General features: G+C 35.2%; 2 protein-coding genes across 4 annotated transcripts in view; both read right to left on the reverse strand.

Moving 5' to 3' along the window:
* Positions 1–580: 580 nt before the first annotated feature.
* Positions 581–5,150, reverse strand: LOC131852149 (actin-related protein 10). Its single transcript, XM_059202790.1, has 8 exons — positions 4,915–5,150; positions 4,656–4,808; positions 3,781–3,889; positions 3,361–3,469; positions 3,041–3,184; positions 2,470–2,681; positions 1,708–1,835; positions 581–1,219 (listed from the first exon to the last, which is right to left on the reverse strand). Exons 1-8 carry the CDS (start codon positions 4,989–4,991, stop codon positions 1,012–1,014), a joined length of 1,140 nt encoding a protein of 379 aa, XP_059058773.1. The 5' UTR covers positions 4,992–5,150; the 3' UTR covers positions 581–1,011.
* A 1,898-nt stretch (positions 5,151–7,048) lies between these two features.
* The window catches only part of LOC131852137 (uncharacterized), a 44,770-nt gene continuing 39,696 nt past the window's right edge, over positions 7,049–12,122 (reverse strand). For 2 of the 3 annotated variants that reach the window (XM_059202775.1, XM_059202776.1), the window contains exons 3-8: positions 11,427–11,531; positions 10,840–11,103; positions 10,458–10,666; positions 9,740–9,812; positions 9,108–9,230; positions 7,049–8,571 (exon numbers count right to left, since the gene is read on the reverse strand). In XM_059202775.1, the coding sequence (XP_059058758.1) occupies positions 8,332–8,571; positions 9,108–9,230; positions 9,740–9,812; positions 10,458–10,666; positions 10,840–11,103; positions 11,427–11,531 (1,014 nt within the window). In that variant the 3' untranslated portion in view covers positions 7,049–8,331. The remainder of the gene's footprint in view (positions 8,572–9,107; positions 9,231–9,739; positions 9,813–10,457; positions 10,667–10,839; positions 11,104–11,426; positions 11,532–12,122) is intronic. The other variant, XM_059202777.1, reaches the window with a different exon arrangement.

The following is a 12,122-nucleotide window of genomic DNA, read 5'->3' on the forward strand; positions in this document are numbered from 1 at the left end:
TCAGATCGTGGGATATCCTTGCGCATACGAGTTGTAAAACGAAATATAAGTAATTACAACAATTTTACAATTATTAATAATTTAATAAATATTGTTGAATGTGAAACATTGTATAATATAAAAAAGTACACTGACAAGGCTAACAAGTACAATAAAAAAAATATAACCCTTTTATTATCAAGATCGACTCAATAACAGCTTTGAAGAGCGTTAAAAACATATGTTCTTATAATATTTCAAGAGTGTTTGTCGAATTGAAAAATGTTTACAAAGTTTATCTTTTACTTTTATTAACATAAACGTACGTAACAAACCTTTCCATCAAAATAGGTGACGTAAATGCTAAGGTAAGTAATGAATGAGGTGTCATTGCGTTAGTGGTTTTTGACTGCAATTTCCTGTAATTTTACTGTCATATCTTTAGTAGTGTCCTGATTAGTTATTATAAATAAAATAATGTATTAACTCCTATATGGTGATGGAATAACAATATATTATGTGCCGCCTCTAGTCTGTAATAAAGAGACCAATAATAAAGCATAAATACACCGCATTAAGCATAAGAAAAAGTAACAGCTAAATCTTCCACTCTCATGCAAGACTCGTTCGTTATTCACAGGGAATCGCGTGTACTCAGAATGTAAAATAAACTACCTGTCGAGGTTTTCGTCTCTAGACGTTTAAGGTTTTTAAGAGTCGGCAACGCACAATTTTCAGGTGTTTTAGGCGTGAATTGGCTTAACCATTTATCATCACATAGGTTTTATGCTTGATTATAACCACTAAGGTATAAAAAAGGCGCTTCGCTTCTCGACATCAACTGGTCCTTATGAGCCGCTGAGTACCGGCCACCAGCATGCTCATTACCCGGGCGTGCTGATGGCGTCACCAATACAACGTTGTTCTTTTACGCTTAGTGGCGTAAAATCTCGATGTTACTAAGGCATAGTGTTGTTAGTTGTGACGATGGCGATGAGGAGCCATTGTGAGTCTGTGTTCTCGTCCGCGGCGCTACAGTCGGTGCGGGTGGTCGGGCGGCGTGTTGTCCAGGAGACAGACCCAGTCCCGCAGGCGGCGGCGGCGCGCGTACTGGTCGCGGGCGGTGGCGCGGCCGCCGGCGCTGTCCGCAGCTCCTCCCAGGGCTCCGCCCGCCCACGCGCAAGCGTTCTCGTGCGCGGGCGCGCGGTGGAACTTGAACGTGCGCACCATCACGCGGGTGCTGCAATTATACTAAATTTACTACAAGTGTAATGTATTATATATAAATGTTACTATTGCAATTGTAACTTAAAATAAAAGATTGCTGATAGAAAAATGCGAGCAAGAATGAAAAATTCACTGAAAGAGATATTATTCAATGGATGTCATTTTTATGTTGTAGCCACTCAATAATTTACGCTCTGCAATGCATTAAACAAGTAGACTATAAATAAGATTTGGAAAGAGCACTAGTGGAGATGATAGAATGAGCATGAAGCCAGGTTAATCAGCCCATATACTTATATACCATATATATACTATATTCATAATTTAAGAGGTAAATTAGCACCAGGCATTAAGGCTGATGAATTGCAGGATAGATCGCGTCAAGGCAACCAGATCAACCTGGCATGATACCCCATTACTAACAATCCTGTCTGATAGAGATTATCATTACAGTATGTTTAAAAACAGAAAGTTTGTATATGTAGTAAAAAAATAAGTTACCTATAGGGTGGTTGTGTGACGAGATATCTAAGCTCGTGTGCCAGTCGCGCCTTCAGGCCAGGCATGGTCGCAGTACCGCCAGTAATCAGAATATTCTCAGCGAGAGCACGCCGCGCGTCTATAGGACACTGTAATTTCAGTGATAAAGTAATAAAGATTAATTAATTTATATCATTAATATTTTATACGTTTTTCAATAATATAGGTGTTCCGATTCTATTACGGAACAGTACTCTCTGAAAGATAACATATCTTTTTGTTCTATATAAAAACACGAAATATTTTTTATTCAAACAGTTAAAATAGTAATAAAAATTGAGTTTTAGAAAGTCAAAATCAATTAATTTCAATTCATTGATCATATTCATAGAATATATTTTATGCCACATAAACACATCAAACTTTTAATATTAAACAGATGGTGTCGCAGTAACGCAAACTCATGGTACTGGACTGTACTTTAGTAGCAGGTATATTTAAAAACGTTAAAAAAAAATGGAATACATACTGTTGTAAGTAGTAATACGATGTTGTCGGTTGAGACGATTGTATACTACATATGATAATATACTGACAAATGTACATAAAATTTATCTTATGTACTAAATAACAATAGGAAAATGTAAGGTGAGTTGACACAGTGTCGCTAGTGCTTAGTAGACAATATTGAGTTTGTCTTATTAGCCATAATTATTTGCAATTATTATAACAATGTATCTAGGTAACTGTGTCCCATACATACTATTGGATCACAGAACCAACCTGCATAATACACTGTAATACGATATCTGGCAATGATGCGAGCTCGTTGTCTCTGGCGAATAGCGGTTCGGCCGCCAGTTCCCTGGTGCGTCCTGACACTGTGATAGCAGTTCGGCCTGCGACTGGATACTGCACGCTGCGTGCTGGACTGGGTGGTTCCCCATCTGCCCACTGCTGGGCACGCTCTCGGCTTCCCACGAAACATGTTTTCACTGTTCATATGTTGATATAGAATTAATTTATATTCTATGCAGATTTATATATTTAGTACTACTTAAGAGATATAATATTTTATATAGTGGACCATAACACTCCACCAGATTACTAGCCGTGCCCGCGAACAAATTTATAGGCTATATGTTATTGGATATATATAAAAACGCTAAAGTTTTTGAGTATGGATGGATAGATGGATGGATGTTTGTTACTCATTCAAGCACAAACTACAAAATAGATTTTAATGAAAATTTTCAGAATAACAGATAGGCTGTAAATTTCACGCGGCATACCCGCGTATATGAATAAAATAAAATATTAAATATATGAAATAAAAAAATTAAAATTTATATACCCTTTATATCTTCTATGATGTGATCAGGCAGATTTAGTTGTTGACCATTGTCCTCGTCCAGCAACCTGGCGAGTTCGTCGTGGATGGCGCGAGCGGCGAGTGGCTGAGACTGTAGTGCATGGAGCACCACCGATGCATGGACCACTGGAATGTCGTAATTTTTTTATAGCTTTTTATAGCACAGGACAAATGAGCTTATGGCTCATCTGAAGGTGTGATTATCGCCGCCCATCAGCAAAATAGTATCAACTTTGTTCTAAATGTATTATTATCAATGTTCATTATACATAGGGTATAATAGGTAATTTTGTGGAATATACCTGCAGCAACTTCCGCATCCCTGGCACCAATGGAGACTATGAGAGCAACTGGTGTTCCGAGGGTCAGGGCACAAAGTCTTGGACTGTCTGCCCACACCACACCTGATACCTATTATAAAAAATATCTAATAAATCAATATAATTTCACTAAAATAATGAATTAATTCTAACTTAAGACAGACAGTCAAAATTAAAATCACCAGAATAATCGCCAATCACCAGGAGGAGACAGGCACATAAAGAAGAAGAAAATAATTAAGTTAGAAGAAAGAATGACAAGTGTGAAAGGATGTTCAGATCTTGTAACAAGGAATTTTTTACATTAACAGTTTGTAATTGAAATCCAAATCTGACCAATTACCAAGCAACATATATTTATTATGCTATTTCATCTAAAAAGGAATGTAGATAAATAAATACCTCATAATGTGTAAAAAGCACTTTGGCCAATGTCTCTCTAAAAAGGGTTGGCGTTAGGAGAGATTCAACCACGACCACTTTACGCTCCTTTGGGTTGACAAGCACATGTCTGGAAGACAATATAAACACTTATTTACTTAGAAAATATAAAAAAAAATCTTTACCTGTATACCTAGTACATTTTTAATTTTGTTTAAAAATATAAATTATATAGTTATAAATTATAACACAGACAATAAAAGTATACTGTCGTAACCCTCAGTTCCTTGAGTATATATCAATCTGACTTAGCAGAATGAACCTACTGGCAGATCTCAGATGTTCTCGAACTGTAGGTTTATCTTAGGTTTTCTTCACCAGAGAGTTAGTTAGAAACATAAATCGACACACAGTTTTTTGTGTTAGTCAAATATAAACTTCTTGATTATAAACCTCCTTAGTGTTACTTTAGTGTTGTAAACCACCTCGCTTATAAATCATTAGGCACCAAAAAACTAGGACAGAATAGCCTCACTGTATATTTTTCACTTAGTGTATTTTAAAAATAAAACTACTGAAATGTATTTTGATGAACATTTCGGTAGAAATACAATAAGTACTGTATGGCTAATCAGAAAGTACCAAATAAGGCAACAAACATAAAAATATATTCAAATTCATAACATTTTTTGATGTTGTTTCATAAATCAGACGAGACATACAATAAAAATAATTACATACAAAAATTAATCAAAATACTGGGTGATTGCTTGATTTTAGAAAAATAGTTGTTCAGTTTAGATTTAGAAAGATTTTTAAAGAATTGAATCACACAACTGTCTCAAGTACTTCATTTGGTCCACACAAATTTTATGTTATTGAGAGTGTAAACTTACCTGAAGTATAACCGATGAAGCATATGTACAAGGTTTTCATAAAGTTCATCTGGAGTTTTATAATCGTATACTCGTTTGAAACGTCGTTCGGTTGCGCACCAAAATTCAGAGCGTATGATACATCTGGGCGCAGCCTCACCAGTAAAACCAAATCTTAAAAGAATAAACGATCATTTAAATAAACTATACAAACAACTGGTAGAAGAATCATTACTTCCATAGTAAAAATAAACAAAGTTTAACTTTAAAATAATATTACTTGGTATAATCAGTGCCCAGATCCAAAACCACGGCTTGTTTTTCTTGGATAAGTGCTATGCCCTCATATAGGGCCATATTTATGCAGGTATTTGTTTTTCACAGTTTATATATGATTTCATCTGTCATTAAATACGTAATAGACTAAATATATCACGATTATGTACACATTTTAAATAAAATATAAAATAAAATTCGAATTCGAATTAGAAATCTATAAACACAGAGTAGTTAAAGAATAACACCAGAATATATATGTATTGAGATCTATGAAGCCAAATTGACGTAAGCATTATTTTTATTTGACAGTGACATTTAATTTTTTTCTTCTTCTGGTATAGCATTCATCCCAATTATAGGGTATTTCGAAACTCAACACAAGTTTAATGATGAAAAGTATTAACTTTTTTTTATTGAAGATAATGGAATGGTACTTATACCTGCGGTAACGGTTTTACTAGTGGAGGATGATGAGATGAGCATGTCAGGTCAGTTAACCCATCTTGGCAAATGCCAATTTAACGTGATGGTTTCCAGGGATAACCGCATGGAGGTCATCTTGACATTACTAACAATAAGGACATTAGTCAACATTACTAACAATCTCCTTCCCTCAGTATTGTCACTTATTTGTTCAGTGAGCAATCGGCTATTTAGCAATGAAAAAACAGTAACTTGCAATTTGCATTACATTTGCAAACGTACTTAGTATTGTTTAAAGGATTTTAGACAAATATAATCATAATTCACATAATACATATTGTTGTACCTAATTCAACTTACCTATTTTGGACTTTTTTTTAAATGTAACAGACAACTTCATTGTCAATTTACTATGACAACGTACTTGTCTAGGTAGATAACCTACCAACAGGTATCTAAAACAACATGTTTGTAATATGTTCTAGTTAGGCACTACATACTCATTTTTATATTTTGTTTGTTTTAGATATACAAAAATATCTCCAAATTAAGTTTGAACTTACTCTTTAGGTAAGTGCTTTTACATAAGTAGATTATACCGCAGTAGACTTTGTACCTCTCTATTATTATTAACTGGTAATATTATTTCCCATTCATATAAAGCTCGCTCCCTGCTACTTCGATTCAAATGTGAGCCAGCAAAATGTGGCCAAGTCAAATGTTAGTTATCATATCCTTTCGAAACGGCTAGACCTATTTTTATCAAATTTTATATGCATATTCAATAGGTCTGAGAATCAGCTATTATCTATTTTTCTTACCCCTAAGTGCTTAGGGTTGTCCACCCCTAACATTTTTTATTTTTTAGACAAAGCTTTTACTTTTCCAATTTTTTATAATGTGGCATTAAAAATTCATTCAACCACACATTTTAACCATTCTACCACCAACCCCTATTTTTAATTGCGATATTAGTAGATACTTGAATTTATATGGCAAACGATGTTTGCCGGGACACCTAGTATACTATAATATTGTTTCATAGATATGGAAATGTGCTTTATTCATCATGTAAGACAGATGTCTCGAGTAACAGTGCTGCCTATATCTGGATATCGGGTATTGCAGAGGACACTTCCTCCAACCTACATTCCGTCATCCCGACTTCCAAGACCTATATCTGTTTCGAATCGCCGTCGCTGTTATGTTGGCTGCGTTGTCAAATTCATGGACTCATTCCTCACAAATTATTCATAATAATGAGTTGTTAACTTAATATTGGAAATAAAATGTTACACTAATGTTATTTTTACGTTTTTATCATTGCAGTAGTTACGTGTTGCTATATAAAAACAAATTAAAAGTTTTGTATTTAGTAGTTGCAGTACGATATTGGAAAGAAAAAGGGTCGAGTATATTGTAGTACCAATTGTTTAAAAATATTTCACTTATTTCTATAGTAAATCAACAATGTATCAGTATTATGTATCGGTTAGATGAAACAGAGACATCATGTTTTGCCTATCGGGCAGATAGGCAGAATATCAGGTCGTATAAATGGATGTTTGAAATAAAATGTGTCTATAATTTAACTAATAATTTTATTTTATACAAAATTCCGCTATAATACATATTTACAAACGTAAAAACGAATCGAGAATGTTATAAAAAAAAGCTTGAGCAGAACGGCGGCGGCGCCGGGCGGACCGCGGGCCGCGCCACGCCACCGCCGACCGCCGGCGCGCCTGCGACCACGATCAGTGTAACCATGTTAAAATTACGGATTTTCTCCCATATTAATGCAAAATAATGCCATAGTCTATATGAACTATAAACGTTGACATATAAATTTTTATTTGTATTGACATTAAAAATCAATTATATAGCATACGAAGAATAAGAACTACAAAAACTCAGTAAGCAAACAGGATTTGTATTAATTAGACAGATAACTTATAATTTTCATATAGAATATTTAGTAGTCAATAACAGAAATTTATAAATTGTTTGTTGACAATATCAATACTCCAAAATGTATGTTAGAAGATAAATAAATGTACTAGTACTGCTAAAAAGGCATGACACTGCCATATATGGTCACACTGCCCGTGTTCGTATCCGTTGTAGGTTTCCAGCGGACCCATCCGGCGCGCCTGCATTCGCGGCCGCAACACGGAACCATGGAAACGACGCGCTCCCATTCGACATACCCAACATTTATGGACGTAATTAGGAGATCTGGCAACCCCACATTTATATATTAGATACACTACATCTACCTCTTGCCACTAAATTCTTCAAATGAACATTAGCTCGGTCTCATGAGATATCGGTTTTATACTAAGGCTCGAAACCTCAATAATTCTTCCTATTAGTTTTTTGTTCATAAAGAATAGCTTGACTGACTCGCAACCAAAAAATAGTTCCCCTACTTATATGTTAAGAATTAAATTAACCAACTACTAAACTAGGTACATATTTAGGATTCCCATTATTTCTGCCTCTACTAATTAAATTATTATATTTATTGCTAGTTTTATCAGATCTTCCTAATTACGTCCATAAAGTCAGTCTTTTAAAGAGCGAGGGAAAAGCGCTACAAAGTTATAATGTATTATAATATATCCTACCTACTTAAGAAGCGCTGATATAGGACCTCGCTCCGAAACTGAATATTGCCGTCAAAAGTAGAAACCAACAGGTCATACACAGCCATATACAAAACTATAGGATACAAGAATAGGTTTGATCATATACAGAAAAAATCTGATACTATTATATTAAAATTTTAAAGATGTGGATAGCATAAAGTTTATTAAGCAATCGTATCACAGATCAATATCCGAATGGGATATTCGGACCAATGTTTAAATTAATACCTGTTGTTACTTTTCGCCCTGTTTTGCTTCTCATATCGCGGTTGGGAGACGCATCCATTCGCGGCCAGGCCCATGTCTACCCTACTACCTAAACTAATTGTCTACACGCTCACGCGTTAAATGATAGATGTAATCAGTCGCGCCTTGAAGTTGACTATCCTCTCCGAGGTTTGGGCGATACGCAGGATGAGGTCTTGGATGAGGTTGGCGATGCCTCTGTTGGCAATAATGAAGAGCCTAGTGATGGGTCCGGGGACTCCCTCGGTGAGGTTATCACCCTTGGCAGCAGACGCGTCGTCACCGTCAGCGGGCGCGCCAGGATCAGCAGAGGACGAGGCGAAAGTACCGGATACCAACTGAAAGTTATAATTATGTTTACTATTATTGTATTTTGTAAGCCGATTGCATATTTACAAAAGTATTTATTCGAACATTTTACGCCTCTACGATTGCTAATAAATTTTCTAAGATATCTATATTTTACAGCAGCTATAAATTACAAAATGAATGATTTCTATACAATCTAATTTCTCATGATGCACGGCTGTTCTCTAAAATATCTAAACATATATACATAGTATAATACAATGTTAGTATATAGGTATCTAATTTTTTTATGAAATGTCATTTACAAAATAAGACTGTAGATAAATGATCAAAGAAGCTATTGTAGAATCATGCACTACAATACAACAGCAGGGAATATTAGGAAATATAAAAGATTAGATTGGAAGGATAGGTACGAAATAGCAGTTCATATAGGAGTTACTATTCGGGAGTTAAGTTATGCTATCTACAAGGACCATTCAACGGTACTGTACTACAAATAACTTCTAACTACTGGATCTATGTATGTGTTCGCGTTTATATGTGCTTGTGTTGTATGTTGTACTTGTGGATTATTTGGGTCCAATGATGCAGTGTGGGAGGCTGAGAGACCGACGTTTAGGGAATCTGTTCCTGCGAACAGTCGAAACGCTGTGCCAGCTGCACGAGCCATCGCCTCCGCTGGACGCTGTAACATCAATCCTTCTCACTCGAACTAGTGCTCAATACAATCTTGGCTTTCACTCTTAACACTTCTACATATTAACTTGGTTAGGTGGATGTATAAGATCTGCGCAGACGAGCGACTTTTGTTCATTCATGTTTGATGTTCCCTATATATTTTTTGCTTCTTATGGAATGTTTATACTTTGATGATTACTGTAGTAGTTAGGTATTGCCTCTCGTTTATGCTGGCTATAAGGGTAATTAATTTTGAAACTGTCTTTAAGGTGGATATTGTATAGTACCTATAGCTGCATGTTAATACTAACAGTTAGATAGCATTATGTTGTACTAAAAGAGTTGAAGAGAAAATAATACTCTTACTTCTTTTATAATATTTTTTATTATAAAAGAAGTAAGCACTTCTTACTTCTTTTCTTCTTAGTAAATAAATGAAATATAAATAATATAAAGGTAAAAAGAAAGAAATAACTATTACGCAGATTTGTTAGATGACTGACGTAAGATTCTTACCCTAACGATATCGAATATAAAGTTGCCAGATCCGCCACCGGTGGCACCATTTTGTCCACCTCCACTTAGGAATCTGAAATGGTAAAATATACGTTATTAATTTCTTTTTTTTTTAGGATATTAGAATGGCAACTACCTTAAAAACTAAAAGTGGCAACAGTAGCTTCTGTTACTACCGTGCTCCTTTCGTGTGTTACGGACTATGTTATGTCTTTATACCTTGTATATCTACACTTCATACAGAAATTCTACTGCTAAGTAACAGCATTAGATAACACGGAGATATCTATGAAAATAATATTGTATAAGTCTACTTAAATTCTGGTAAATATCAATTATTGTACTTTGAATAATGCTTTAAAATTGAGAAGTATTCGTGAAATGGAATTAGTCGATTTTCTTGTACAAACATTCACTGAAACTAGTGCATAATCGCATACACAATATATACAACACGCAATGATTACATGATCGTATAATGACTTGATACAGCACAAACTCAAGAAATCGAAACGTGCGAATTGAAAACTCAAACAAAAAGGTTCTGTGCCTCAAGTCTATTGTTTATCAATGTCGTAGATATTTACACATTGGAGTTACGTCTTGTATCACCAAGATAATCTTTATGGTCAATTTCACACCCTTGTGAAAAATTTAGGTGTGACCTAATCATACCTAAATTTTTAAGGTATCAATTACATAATAAAAAGTTATATACCTTTTGTTTCTGTTTTCTTCACTGGTATCGGCATCATCGAGTGTGATCTCGTCGATACTGGCGGAGTTAGTTTGAGCAGCTGCCTGTTGATCTTCACTAGCAGCTACCTGCTGGTCTTGTCCTCCTTGACCTTCACCGAACGCTACGCGAACTTCAGCTTGTTGTGATTCAGCTCCAGATAAAAGTTGATTCTCGTCGGCAACCGCGTTCTGTAAGATAAAAAAATAATCAAAATTTTGTTGTGGTAACGTTTTATGATCCAATGGTCAGTGAAACGATGATGTGACCATTGCGATGACGATGAAGGCGTGCGGTCTGCGCGCGCCCGCTCTGCCGTCCCCAGGCAGGCTGGTGTTAATGCGCGATATTGCGACCTTCATACCGGCAGGAAGAAGAGCGCCCGCTTTCTTCTCAGCGTGCCAGCATCGGCAGCTTTGGTTGTGGTTGCTTGTGTAGTGGAAGAGACGGGAGTTGCGTCTTCATCGTCGTCGTCATCATCATCGTCGTCGAGCTCGACGGTGCCACCTCCACCTCCCTTGTTGCCGCCACCGCCACTCCGGTTTCCGCCAAGGAAGGTCCTTAGAACTATAGGACCGAAGGTCTGCAGCACCACGCTTGTGATCTGCTGTACTTTTTGTTCGATAATCTAGAACATAGACCGTCCTTAGGAACGCGGCCGATATTATTAGGCTACTCCATAGCCTGCGGAGGAATATCAGGAATTAACTCTGTTTTACAATATTTTATATTGAAATTGATAATGACGATTTACGTCTTTAATATTTCATATTAATTTATCCTTTTCAATAACGTAAATAATTTAATTCTACATTTGTTACATCAAACGAATAGTTAATATCTTTTAGTATCTATATACCTATATTATATATAAAGAATATTATACACAATTTGACTGTATTTTTAAATATTGATTATGCATTAAATAAAGTAAGAAGAGCACTATTATACCTGTGTGAGAGTAGGGAAGAGCTGTCTCAGAATACCAATCGTGCGCTTATTTCGTTCGCTCAGATCCGAACCGGGAGCACCTAAGTTCAGTGTTGACAGCGTTTCCTGAAATAAATATATAGTGATTGTATATTAATTAATTACATTATTAAATATAAAAGATAGGCTATAGTCATAATCATGATATCTATTTTTATGTAAAATTTTATCAAGATACCTTATGCCGTTTAGTTATGAAAATGTAATGAATAGACAGACAATAGACTTATTTAGGAATTTATAATATTATATATTTAGTAGGTAATTGAAGTTGATTTAAGACTATACAACTTGAATTCACTTAGGAGGGCGTGCAGAGCTGATAACATGGATTAATACAGAATTTAGTTAATATATAGACACATAATTCATATTTGAAATACACAAATGCGGAAATGAAAGTAAGCTGAAAATTATAGATGCAAATTGCAAAACAGAATGCGAGTTCCGACCTCTATTCTAATGTAAATAGATTGCATTTTCTTTGTCTTCACACTTTCTTAGAAAAATGAGAAGTTTTTTTTTTAATTTCTCTCATTTTTCGTAATGTTTATATAAGTTATGCAAATAGCGGTCATTGTTGTCTTGTTGCTAGCAACGAGGTCATGAACTCTAAAGTATATTTAAGACAACATTAAAGTTTGCTATTAGTGTTAC

Source organism: Achroia grisella, unplaced genomic scaffold, assembly GCF_030625045.1.
Source record: "Achroia grisella isolate CSIRO2021 unplaced genomic scaffold, CSIRO_AGI_Agris_v1 utg840, whole genome shotgun sequence".
NCBI lineage: Eukaryota > Metazoa > Arthropoda > Insecta > Lepidoptera > Pyralidae > Achroia > Achroia grisella.